This window comes from Podarcis gaigeae (genome assembly GCF_964106915.1).
Source record: "Podarcis gaigeae genome assembly, chromosome: 1".
In the NCBI taxonomy this organism is placed as follows: domain Eukaryota; kingdom Metazoa; phylum Chordata; class Lepidosauria; order Squamata; family Lacertidae; genus Podarcis; species Podarcis gaigeae.
This window is the reverse complement of record NC_139678.1, coordinates 16035059-16047511: the sequence shown is the minus strand read 5'-3', so window position 1 is coordinate 16047511 and position 12453 is coordinate 16035059. Positions and strand designations below refer to the sequence as shown.

At 43.9% G+C, this 12453-nt stretch overlaps 1 protein-coding gene across 1 annotated transcript; it reads right to left on the bottom strand.

The window, feature by feature from the left end:
* Positions 1-2200: 2200 nt before the first annotated feature.
* On the bottom strand, positions 2201-10215 carry HSP90AA1 (heat shock protein 90 alpha family class A member 1). Its single transcript, XM_083733941.1, has 11 exons — positions 9627-10215; positions 7855-8013; positions 7399-7765; positions 7059-7192; positions 6380-6688; positions 5772-5937; positions 4748-4938; positions 4517-4664; positions 3886-4154; positions 3071-3404; positions 2201-2931 (listed from the first exon to the last, which is right to left on the bottom strand). The coding sequence occupies exons 2-11, from the start codon at positions 8011-8013 to the stop codon at positions 2822-2824; spliced, it is 2187 nt and encodes a 728-aa protein (XP_083590067.1). The 5' UTR covers positions 9627-10215; the 3' UTR covers positions 2201-2821.
* Positions 10216-12453: the final 2238 nt, after the last annotated feature.

Here is a 12453-nt window from a genome sequence, read left to right as displayed (position 1 = left end):
GAAGCATTCGCTTCCTGCATTGCCCTTGCTCAGCGTTCTAAGGCTCTTTTGTCTAGAACGCTGCTTAGGTGTTGGAATCAAAGCGGCTAATGGTCCTGGCCTGGGACTCAATGGCGCCATGTTGTCTGGCGTCCTCTCACTGCTGCGCGGGAGATGATGCCTCATTTTCTGAGCTTGAGGTCCTTGCACAGTGCTTGGGGAGGCTGCTAGGAATCCATGCTCAAGCCCTTGTGCGTTGCCATTCTAATATTACTACTGCTGCTGCTGCTTTGATTTTGTTACTGGATGGTTTGCGGTTGTACTTTTATGATTTGTAATAAGCAGTGCTTTTTTTCTGGGGGGACGCATACCCCTAAACATTTTGTGAATCTAAGTTTGGCCTCATTGAGGGGCAGTATATCAATATAAGTAGGAAAAGGAGTACCCCTAAACATTTTAAGGGGGGGGAAGCACTGGTAATAAGTGCGTGTTTTGTTTTTAATTGCTTTATTTTTGCAACCCACCCTAGACTCATAGAACTGAAGAGTTGGAAGGGACCACAAGTCCAAACCCTTGCAATGCAGGAATCTTAACTGAAGAATCCCTGACAGATGGCCATCCAACCTCTGCTTAAAAACATCTGATGGAGAATCCACCACCTTCAGATGGAACCTGCTGCGCTGTTGGAACAGCTCTTACCATCAGAAGGTTCTTCCTAATGTTTAGCTGGATTCTTGTAATTCAAGGTTTAGATCCTCCCTCTGGAGCAGAACTGGCACCATTTGGTGAAAAGTGAGCTTTAAGTATTCATCATCATATCATCCTATTTGTTATTCAGTCTTGTTATGTAGAACGTAAGTTTTCCTGGACCACTTGGTGTCATTTGATACCAACCAAGGTAACCTTCTGAATTGCTCGTTTGGGTTTGGCATGAAGGCATTGCTTTATGGTGGAGTTCTGCTCACTCCTGGACAGTTGTTCTCAGAAGAATGGTGCTGGGGGACTTTTGCTCTGCCCAATCTACATGAAACCACTGGAAGAAGTCATCATGAGGGTAGGGTTGTGGTCTCATCTCTGTGCTGTTCTATGTCTCTTTTCCATTTTCTGATCCCAGGGAGGCTATACTGTAAAGTTCTAAACTGGTACTTGGGGGTTGTTTTGGGGATGGGTAAGGGGGAATTTCCAAGGAAAAATCTTTAGCAGTATGCAGGTGCTGTGGGTTGGGATACCGTATGCTACAGAAAGTGGTTTACAACTGGCCTTCGAAAGGGTGACACACCATATCACCTGAAAGACCAGCTATGCAGTTTGGGAATTTTCTTGAGAGCTCACACAGAGAAAAGGCTCAGGTGGTGGGGTTAGCCATGATTGTTTTACCAACTGCAGTCCTATTTAGAGAGGTCAGACCTAGCCACAGTAATCCATGTTCTAGGCACATACAAGATTGATGACTAATGTCATCTCCATGGGACTGCACTTGAAGACAGCCTGGAAATTCAGCTGCTTCAGAATATAGCCACCAGGGTCTTGATGGAGACAAGGTGGCAAGACTCCTGAACACTATACCAGCAACACTGGTTGCTGGTGTATTTTCAATCCCAACTTAAAAGTACTGGTTTTAACCTTCAAAGCAAGTCACCTGTCACTTGGTGAATCAATACTTCATAAATCGATACATCTGTTGAAGCAGTTCAGTTCGTATTAAACAGTACTCCCAGCTACACCCCACCAGTCACTCAACTGATAACATATGACACCAGAGGTGTAGAGATGAATGACAAAGGAACCATCAGGTGCGCTCTTAGATCCTGGTTCTCACCAACAAGGTGAGGACAATTTAAGTACTGGAACTCTTAGTATGACTGTTACCAAGCTTTATCAATCTTATTCAGTGAATCTGAAGAACCTATGTAAACAGGAATTAGCAAGTGGTCATTACCATCCCAGAGCCTCCTCTTAACATAGCACTGACACGGGGCCTCCATGTAGTTTTAAAAGCCAGGTTCACGACTATCATCTTTTTTTGAGGTTTGTAAGCTTGCACTTTGTTTTATAAGACCATTCTAGGAGCCTTTTTTGGCTGAAGAGTTGGATAAAAGTTTCTCTCCTAATTAAGACTGTAACTAAATTTTGCAGCATGTATGCTGATCAAACTTTGGCAGTAGCTGCCTATAGACCCCAGTAAAGGAATCCCATTGAAAACCAAGTAATTCAACCAAGATACATTCTGAACACTTTTATTTCTAGATACTTCCAGAGTAACTGTACATGCAAAACTGCATTAGTCACAATAGATTTACAGTAGATTCTAATCTATTTTAAGTGTGGAATTTAGAATCCTTTTTACAGTATATAAAAAGACTAAACATCAATATCCCAGAACTTTGAATAGGATGTTTAAATATTCCACTTTTTAAAGTTGCAATACCTAGTTACTAGGCATTGTATGTTACAGATGGTTGAGTTATCAGAACTTCAGAGGCTTAACAGCAACATTGCAGAACAAATCTAAGCTCCCAACGTATCCCCCCCTTTTCTGTCCACAGCCAACCTCAAAACCCTGCCATCCACTTAACCAATAGAATTTATTCGCCTGTATATAGGATTGTACAGTGTTATTTGTCATGAGAAGACACTCCCTCAATGGCATCTCACATAAACTTTAAAAAGAAATTTAACAAAAATAAAGGTGTAACATCTTCAAAAAATAAATATAAAGAGGGAATGCAGACAAGTGTCAAGACATTTTGGCAGGTCACATTCATAATATACAAAATATAACTTATTCAAAGCCAAGGGCAAAAGAAATATATCCAAATTTCTCTTTCAAGAAGTCAACCATTTAATCCACTTCTTCCATGCGTGATGTGTCATCATCTCCTTCAAGTGGTGGCATTTCTTCAGCAACTGCAGGGGTGGTTTCTTCCGTAGCAGTATCATCTTCATCTATACCTGTAATTGAATTATAGTGTTTTATCACTAACTTTAACTCTAGTACCTTTAGCAAAAATTGAGTTTTAAACTATGTATATTTCCACAACAATAAAGCTTTCCCAACTATGCAACATTTAGTTAATGAGGTTTAGCTTACCCAAACCAAGTTTTATCATTCTATAGATACGGTTGGCATGTGTCTGGGGGTCTTCTAGACTGAAGCCAGATGACAGGAGAGCAGTCTCATACAGCAGGATGACCAGATCCTTCACTGATTTGTCATTCTTATCAGCTTCTGCCTTCTGCCTCAGTGTCTCAATAATAGAATGGTCAGGATTGATCTCCAGATGCTTCTTGGCAGCCATGTAGCCCATTGTGGAGTTATCCCTGAGTGCTTGTGCTTTCATTATCCTCTCCATGTTTGCTGTCCAGCCATATGTGCTGGTCACAATACAGCATGGGGAAGTCACCAATCGGTTGGAGACTACAACCTAGGGAGATAGAGAGAAAATCCATACAGCTAAATGTGTTACAGTACTAACATTTTTGCATGTGAATGTTATCTTATTGGGTATTTAGTTTGTACCAAACTAATGGGGATTATAGTTGTACCAAACTTTTAATGGGGATACATGCAGGCTACTTCAACATACTGCAATATGGAATCATCTCAACACCAAGCTAGTACACCAAGTGCACCAGCATAATTAAGCTTTAGTTATCAAACAGCAATCCATTAGGTAGCACTAAGAATTTTAAAAGATTTAGACAAGGATTAGAAAGGTATCACATTGGCTGGGATTAGTTAAACTCTATAGAGTCAGAGCTGGAAGAACTTCTGCAAACTGTTGCCTGGCAAGATGAACTAATAGCCTAACAGAACCAGCCTAACAGAACCAGATAACTTATGAACTTGCAGGAAACAATCTGACAACTGCTTTTACCAGAGTTTACATATTATTTCATGCTTACCTTCTCTACTTTCTTTTCAAGTATATCTTTCATGATCTTGCAGAGGCTTTCAAACTTTGCTTTCTTCTCCTCCTGTTTCTTTTTCTCCTCTTCATCTTCAGGAAGTTCTAGTCCCTCTTTTGTTACTGAAACCAAAGTCTTGCCCTCAAATTCTTTTAGCTGCTGTACACAGTATTCATCAATGGGCTCAATCATGTAAATTACTTCCAAACCATGTTTACGAAGGCGCTCCACAAAAGCAGAGTTTGCTACTTGATCTTTGGTTTCACCTACAAAGAGAGAAACAGATTCAATTACTTTAACTAAGCACTCCTCCATCCCCAAATTGGTTAAGTCTAAGACCAAACAGTTTCCCTCAAATGAAATTTGCTACCAAGCCACAAACATATGCAGCATCAATGCCCAAAGTAACAATAGTCTAAAACATAGAAGATGAAATATGGCAAACCTGTGCAACAAATTCAAATTCTATAAAGCCACCCTTGGTCAATAGTCAAGTCAATCTAAAATGCAACATCTAGACAACACACACAGTTTCCCAATAATCCTCAGTTAATCAAGGTAACTAGACTTCATTTCACTACTGAAAGTTGTAGTCATTTTAGCTTCTAGTTATAAAAGTGAAACTTGCCTGTAATGTAGTATATATGTTTCTGATTTTCCTTCATCCGGGTGCAGTAATCTTTTAATGATACCATCTCATCCCCAGATGCAGAAGTATAGTATCTCAACAACTCTGATAGTTTCTTGCGATTCTGTGAATCCTCATGTATGCCAAGCTAGAAGAAAGTTGCAATTTTTATGTTAGGCATTACCCAAATCTCAAGACGCACAGGAAAGTGCATTCTCTGACCCAACCAACCTTAATGTTTTTGGAAAACTGCTCGTAGAACTTCTTGTAGTTTTCTTTATCTTCTGCCAACTCAGTAAAGAGTTCTAAGCATTTCTTGACCAAGTTCTTCCGGATCACTTTCAGAATCTTGCTCTGTTGCAGCATTTCACGGGAGATATTTAGAGGCAGGTCTTCCGAATCAACAACACCTCGCATGAAATCTGTGAAGAACATATTCATTAGTCTATCATGCAGAGTGATAATCTAGCTATTCCTAGACATGGGTTATTTATATGCCTAAGTAATTGTATGTTGCTTTCAGTTTATAACAAGGTTTCCTGAAACGGTCATTCCTTAGGGTAGATAGGGCACAGTGCAAAGGGGGGGGGGGGGAGTCCAGGCAAGACCTGGAGTCAAAAAGAGCCTAGGGGTTGTAGAAGTAGTTTATGATGGCAAATGAATAAAGATCAGAAATAATTGCCATGGGCATGTTCACCTCCTTTGCAAATGAGAAGCCTCTATTTAGTAAGACAAATCCACAACTATTATTGGAAAATGCTGCTTTACTGCCAATTGCTTTAAATAGTTACACGGATCAATTCATGGTATCATTATTTTCCTTCGTTTTACTTAATTGTTCCTAGTTATGGTATTTGATCATTAATAAATGTTGATTATATACTTCTTGATTTTACTTCATATTTGCATAAAATTTAGGTTGGGGCCACTGACACTTTGTAAGCTCTTTGAGTGGCAAGTGAATTCTTAGATTTGGGAAAGCCTGATTTAGAAAAAAAAAGTAGTACATCATGGCAGCGTCACCATGCTGCACACACATCACTCACTTGGCATTAGAACTTATTAAAAAATGGAATTTAAAACAGAAGCACTCCACACATAACATGCATTAATTCACTCTCAAGATATGTGAGGTGCTGCATTTACACTTATGTTATACATCTTCCAGGCCACTCTGCACGCACCACAGGTAGCAGCAACTTCCATCCTATATCTACCAGACTACTACTTAGAAGATGCAGAGCTATTCACTTACTCAGATATTCAGGGATTAATTCTTCACAGTTATCCATGATGAAGACTCTGCGCACATACAGCTTGATGTTATTCTTTTTCTTTCTGTTTTCAAACAAGTCAAAAGGTGCACGCCTTGGAACAAACAAGAGTGCTCTGAATTCCAGCTGCCCTTCCACAGAGAAGTGCTGCAAAAAGAGGAAGTTGTAGTGAAACATCTGGAGAGCCCAAGGATTCCTTCACTCCCTATGTGCCCACTTCCATTGGCAGAATGGGCACTTTTACATGTGCCATGTAATACCCGCAGCGTTTCTGTAAGAACTCATTGGCACAATGTGGCAGCACTGTCACTTTGTAACTCCTTGCCCATTGATAGTAGGCAGATGTATTCACTGTATTCTTTTTTGGTGCCTGCTGAAGACATTCTTATTTAGGCAAGCCTATCTACATTTTTAGAATGTTTTGTGAGTTTTAACTTGTCAGTGGTTTTAACTTTCTGTATGTTTTAAATTTTGATTGCAATTTTTTTTAGTAATGTTACTGTTTCATCAATTTTGTAAACCTCATTGAGGGCCTTTTCTACAATCAATCTATACTACAACTTTAGCTTTCCATAAGTAACAATCTTACTTTGACTGCTAGATGATCTTCCCAGTCATTGGTCAGGCTCTTGTAGAATTCTCCGTATTCTTCATTAGTAATGTCATCTGGGTTCCTGGTCCAAATTGGCTTAGTCTTGTTCAGCTCTTCCTGGTCAATGTACTTCTCCTTGATCTTCTTCTTTTTCTTCTTGTCACCCTCTTTCTTTTCCTCTTCCTCATCAGAGCCAACATCTTCAATCTCAGGTTTATCTTCAGCTTTTTCTTCCTTTTCTTCCTTCTCTTCCTCTTTTTCCTCAGCTTCATCATCACTCACCTCTTTATCACGCTCTTTCTCCACCTGCCCACAAAAAACAAAGTTGAAACAAGGCCGGTGAATTTGCATGACTGAACTACACAAGTGAAAAGACCACTGGTTGATAAGGAAGCACATAAACCTCCACAATACCACTTTCTTCCGCAGCTTTGAACTTCAGTTGCCCTCCTATTCCAACCTATTAGAGTGACTAGTTAATCCAAAATAATTTGCTGCAACCTTTCATTATTAAAGCTTTACCAATGCTTGAGCATGCACTGAAAATTTTGCTTCCCTTGCTATTTTTGACACACATATGTGAACTGCTTGGTAGTTCTTATTTCAAGGAGAATTAACAACTATGATTTTTGTATCCGGTACACAATACAATGGTTCTGGAGACAAAGTCACTTACAAAAAGTGTTATTGGATATCCAATAAACTGGGAATGCTTCTTGACTATTTCTTTAATTCGTCTCTCTTCAATGTATTCTGTTTGATCTTCCTTCAAATGTAGAATAACCTTTGTACCACGGCCTAAAGGCTCACCTGCAACACAGAGTTACAGAAGTTAACTGCCACTGCCACAAAAGCTATTTTGAGTATTTGACTGCTAAGTAACAATTCCAAACAGCCAGCTTTAGGAAATGTAATGTTTTAACGTGCATATGTTGGCTCAGGACAATTACTGATCTAGTTTTGTACCAGAGCTCTAGTTTTCCTTAGAATCATGGCAATTTACTAACATTTCTTACCATTGTCCAGCCGGACAGTAAATGATCCACCAGCTGAAGACTCCCAAGCATACTGTTCATCATCATTGTGCTTGGTGATCACGGTTACTTTCTCAGCAACCAGATATGCGGAGTAGAAACCAACACCAAATTGACCAATCATGGAGATATCTGCACCAGCTTGCAAAGCCTCCATGAAGGCTTTGGTGCCAGACTTGGCGATGGTTCCCAGATTATTCACCAGATCAGCTTTGGTCATTCCAATGCCAGTATCCACAATGGTCAGGGTACGATCATGCTTGTTAGGAATAAGGTTGATCTTCAGGTCCTTTCCAGAATCCAGTTTGCTTGGGTCAGTCAAACTCTCATATCTGATTTTATCCAGAGCCTGTAGAACACAAGGTAACATTTTCAGTGTTTAGAAAACCTTAACATAAACCAATTATTTCTTTTCTACCCCTTGGAAGATTTACTTACATCAGATGAATTGGAGATAAGCTCCCTGAGGAAGATTTCCTTATTGGAATAGAAAGTGTTGATGATCAGGGACATCAACTGAGCAATCTCTGCCTGGAAGGCAAAGGTCTCCACATCCTCCTCCATTGGCTGATCTTGTGTGTGTACTTCCTCTGGCATCTACAAATAGTAAAGAATTTTTTTTAAAAGCACAGTTCACTGAATGTAGCCACTGAATTAACAATTGCATGTTTTAAGCATCCTAACTAGGGTCCTAAGTATCTGTTATCTAAGTAGGGAAATTATGTTTAAAGTTTACTTTAGTGGGGAGTCAGTTTTAACTCAATCTCAAATACTGTACATACTAGACAATTTACTAGCTCATCAACAGTTCCCAAAGTAATGTTTCACAGATCAAGAATTTCTGAAAGCAGCTTGCCATGCAAATTTTTCCTGTTATAAAGTTGGTTACAAGATAGATAAGAGAACTCATGTTTAATAATGCAGTATTTCCCAACAGTCTGCTCTCCTGGGAGTAATTCAAGCAGCAGCACCCTATGTAATCAATCACCAGCCCAGACTCTCAATACACATTGCATGGAGCAATGATAAATCAATTTTATTGTGAAAAAAGTTCACTCTGCCATACATAATATGCACCCGTTTTAAGAAATCCTGGCAACTACCGGTAATTAAAAAAAGGCCAATGTTTGCTGTGTGCGCGCTGGCTGCATCTACTCGGCATTAAACCCCACCGAATTCCGCAAGCTTAACAACTTCTGAACGAACAGGTAAGAAAGGAGGCTTAAATATGGTCTTGCTGTGGCTTTTTGCTACTGTAACATGAACCATTTAAACCTGAAACTCGAGGGGGGGAACTCAACAGCACCTGCAAAACGGCCCCCCTCTGCCTAGCGAAACGACCAAAGGAACCGAATGAAAGAGGGACACTGCACTGGCTCTCCCAAGACGCCAGTCCCTGCGCCCCCTGCCGGCCTCGACGCGGAACACACTAAATCCTTCTAGAAACTGCTAGAGCCTTCCCGCCCACCCTCTCTCTTTTTTTGCCCTTTCAAACCCCTCCCTTCACCAGCGCTTTGACAAGCCAATCCTCTCGACCGTGCCGCGAAGCTGCCAGAGACTTAACGTGCACGCGCCGCCACGGCAGAAGACATTCCCCCCCTCCCGCACCCCAACTCGCATCCGCCTCCCCATCACCACCGCCGCCCCCACGAGCGCCGCTTCCATCTTCCCTCCCCACCCCCCACCCCCAGGTACTGGACAATCGAGCCCGTTCTCACCGAGAACAACCGCCCGCTCCTTCGACGTAACCGCCTTCCGCTCATCGGCTCCGTTACTATGTCCGTTAGCCCCGAGCAACTCTGCCTATTTATTCTTCCCCGCAGAAAAACGCCAACTCTTTATTTATTGTGCAGTTTTCTACGCACACGTAGAATGAGCGGCGAGAGCGGGAATAAGAGACACGCGGCCCATTTGCTTCGCTGAGGTGTTTATGTGGGGGGAAGAGGCATCTTTCCCCGCTTGTACCTTCTAAACCAACCCCCCCCCCCCAAATCTCTTCAACCGCCTCCAACTCCGTCCTTCACGTTGCCAGCCGCGCCACTTCTTTCCTCCGTCCTTCTCCCCTTCCCCATCACCGCGCGGCACCTCAAAGCACCGGCAATTCCGCCCCGTCACTTCTCCGATGCCACTTCTGTGGCTATCGCGACGGGTGTCCGTGAGGGGCAACAGACACCGCCAACTGCCGTCCCCCTACCTAGCGGCCTCCTCACCTTGGCGGCGGTTGGATGACCAGGCTGCTTGAGAACGCTTCCTCTCAGAGAGCTCGCTCCCTCGCTACCTCCTCTCGAGCTGCACTGCGCGGCGCCCCCGCCTCACGCTCGCCTTATATAGCCTCGCCGCCGCCTCTTTCCAGAACCATCGGGAACCTTCACTGACAGAGAACGCGCGGGGCGGGGAGCAGGCGGGGTTTCGCCTCCCGCGCGAGGGGGGAAAGGGGATGAACCAAGCTTGGGAGGGAGGGAGGTGCGGCAAGGCGCGCATGCGCTAGCCGCGCCTCTCTTTACCCTCCCACATGGAAACTCGCCGAGTTGATATGCGAGGGGCTCTTCTTCCCTTACCCCCGCCTGGCGGGAGACTGCGCGTGCGCGAGCGCGAGCGCAGAAGTCCCCGCGAGGGGCCGCTGGTTTAGAGGAGGGAAACGCTGCAGCTTGGCGCGGTGACGCCGTCGCCCTCGTTACGGAGAACAACCGAGAAGCAAGGGCGGGGCTTCTCGCATTTTCTTTGCCTTGCCCCTCCCATCCTTCATCGAACTAACGAGGAGGGGCAGAATTGCGCCCTTCCCCCTCCGCGACGGTTGGAGGCTTGAGAAGCTTCCCGACGCTGCCTCACCTCAGAATGTCCTAGAAGCCGCGGGAAGCTGAAGGTGTTCTTCTTCTCCCGCTACACCAACACTTAAGAACTGCCTTGAAACGTCAAGACTTCGTTTCAGTTTACACACACACAGTTGCCCCCTCAAAAACAAACTGTCTTCCACAACCCCCTCTCCCACCATGTGTGATTTATACCTATATATCATATATACCTCAGGATGACTCCCCATGGGCCCAAGAGTATCTGCAGACCCTCCAAATGTCCCTGTTTTCCAGGGAAGTCCCTGATTTAGAGAGCCGTCTGGTTTCTGATTTGATCCCGAAATGTCCCACTTTTCCTTAGGATGTTCCTATTTTCATTGGAGAAATATTGGAGGGTACGGAGTTATCTGACCCCCAGCCATCTGAAGACAATCTTGCATAAGGAAGTTTTTTAAAAAAAAATGTTTTACAGTGGTACCTCGGGTTAAGAACTTAATTCGTTCTGGAGGTCTGTTCTTAACCTAAAGCACCACTATAGCAAAGTTCTTAACCCGAGGTACTATTTCTGGGTTAGCGGAGTCTGTAACCTGAAGTGTCTGTAACCTGAAGCGTATGCAACCCGAGGTATCACTGTATTATGTTTTATATACAGTCATACCTTGGGTTACAGACGCTTCGGGTTGTGGCGAACCTGGAAGTACTGGTACAGGTTACTTCCGGCGCATGTGCATGTGCAGAAGCGCTAAATTGCACTTTGCGCATGCACAGAAGTGCCAAATCGCAACCCGCGTGTGCGCAGACGCAGCGCTGCGGGTTGCGAACGTGCCTCCCGCACGGATCACGTTTGCAACCCGAGCATCCACTGTATGTTGTAAGCTGCCCAAAGTGACTGGGGTAACCCAGGAAGAAGGGTATAAATAGTAAAATTATCATGATGGAATGGGATGTCCCTATTTGCACCGGAGGGTGCATATCCACAAAGGCTTGTGCCAGAATCTGTCAGCACCTCAAGGCTGCTATTGTGGCAAATAGAACCAGCCCACCCATGAGGCAAGTGAGACAACTGCTTCAGGTGGCAGAATCCACAGATCTGGCCTTCAAGGGACGTATCACCCTCTGCTGTGGTACCAGTGATGGCTGCAGCGGTGCATTCTTTGGAGGATGGATCTGCTGCCTGCTTGGGAGCTCTACCAATGCTGTCTCTATGGTGGCCTCCGGGCAAATCGGAGGTGCTGCTGGTCTCCCAGGAAGGAAATGGGAGCTGCCCTGTGGGGTCTCCTGGGCTCTGCACCCACCTGGCGATACTGAGATTGGGCCCCTTCCCGGCACACGATGGCCTTCAATTCCTACCTTTAACAGTTGGGCAAGGTTGATTTGATTCTCCCCCTCGTTCCTGATATAGATCTTCATCTACCCCTTTTTCCCTGGTGGGGAGGTCTCCGCCATTTTGTGGTTCGCCTCAGGTGCCAAAATGTCTTGGGCCATCCCTGGTGGCAAATAACGCTCATTTAGTCATTTAGAGACTCCTGACCTCTTCCCCATCCTGGCACAGAGGGGAAGGGGGACTTGGTGGAACTAGACTAAATGGGCGTGTGTTTGCTCCAGGTTTATTATTGCTGGGACCCAAAAGACCCCTGAGCCACTTGCCTGCGCTCGCTTTCTTTGACTGAGGTTCAGCCCAGAAAACCAAATCGTATTTGCCACACCACTGTGAAAAGCTGGGAACACAAAATACATTTTGCTGCCTGAGGCAAAGGGACAATAATGCACCCCCCTTTTCCATTCCACATACAAGAGGGGCCAGGTGGATGTTACTTCAGCACTAGCAATCTGATAGCATCCTGCACTGTACCTGTGACAATAGGCTAGTTCAAGGTAGCCGGTACCACATGCTTTTGACAGAATCTCCCCAGATCAGAATACACAAGTTTACTTATCATAGTAGTTAAGTTCAGTAATGCACACAAACACAACATAAAATTGCACTAAAAGAGGAAACATAGCATTATTTCTAACAGCTCGCTTGTGCTACAAGGCAAGCATTAATTACTTAGCTTGGTTATGGAATAAACCACAATAGCCTTTGCTGGTTTAACTGTTTGAAACTAACACAGCAGCTACCCACTGGAAATCCTTCATATTTTCAGATTTAGGAAGAGACCTAGGAACTGCATTACATCAAGTCAGATCAGTATGCAGCATCTAGCCCCAAAGTGAATGGTGATGCCTCTCCAGGGTTTCAGAA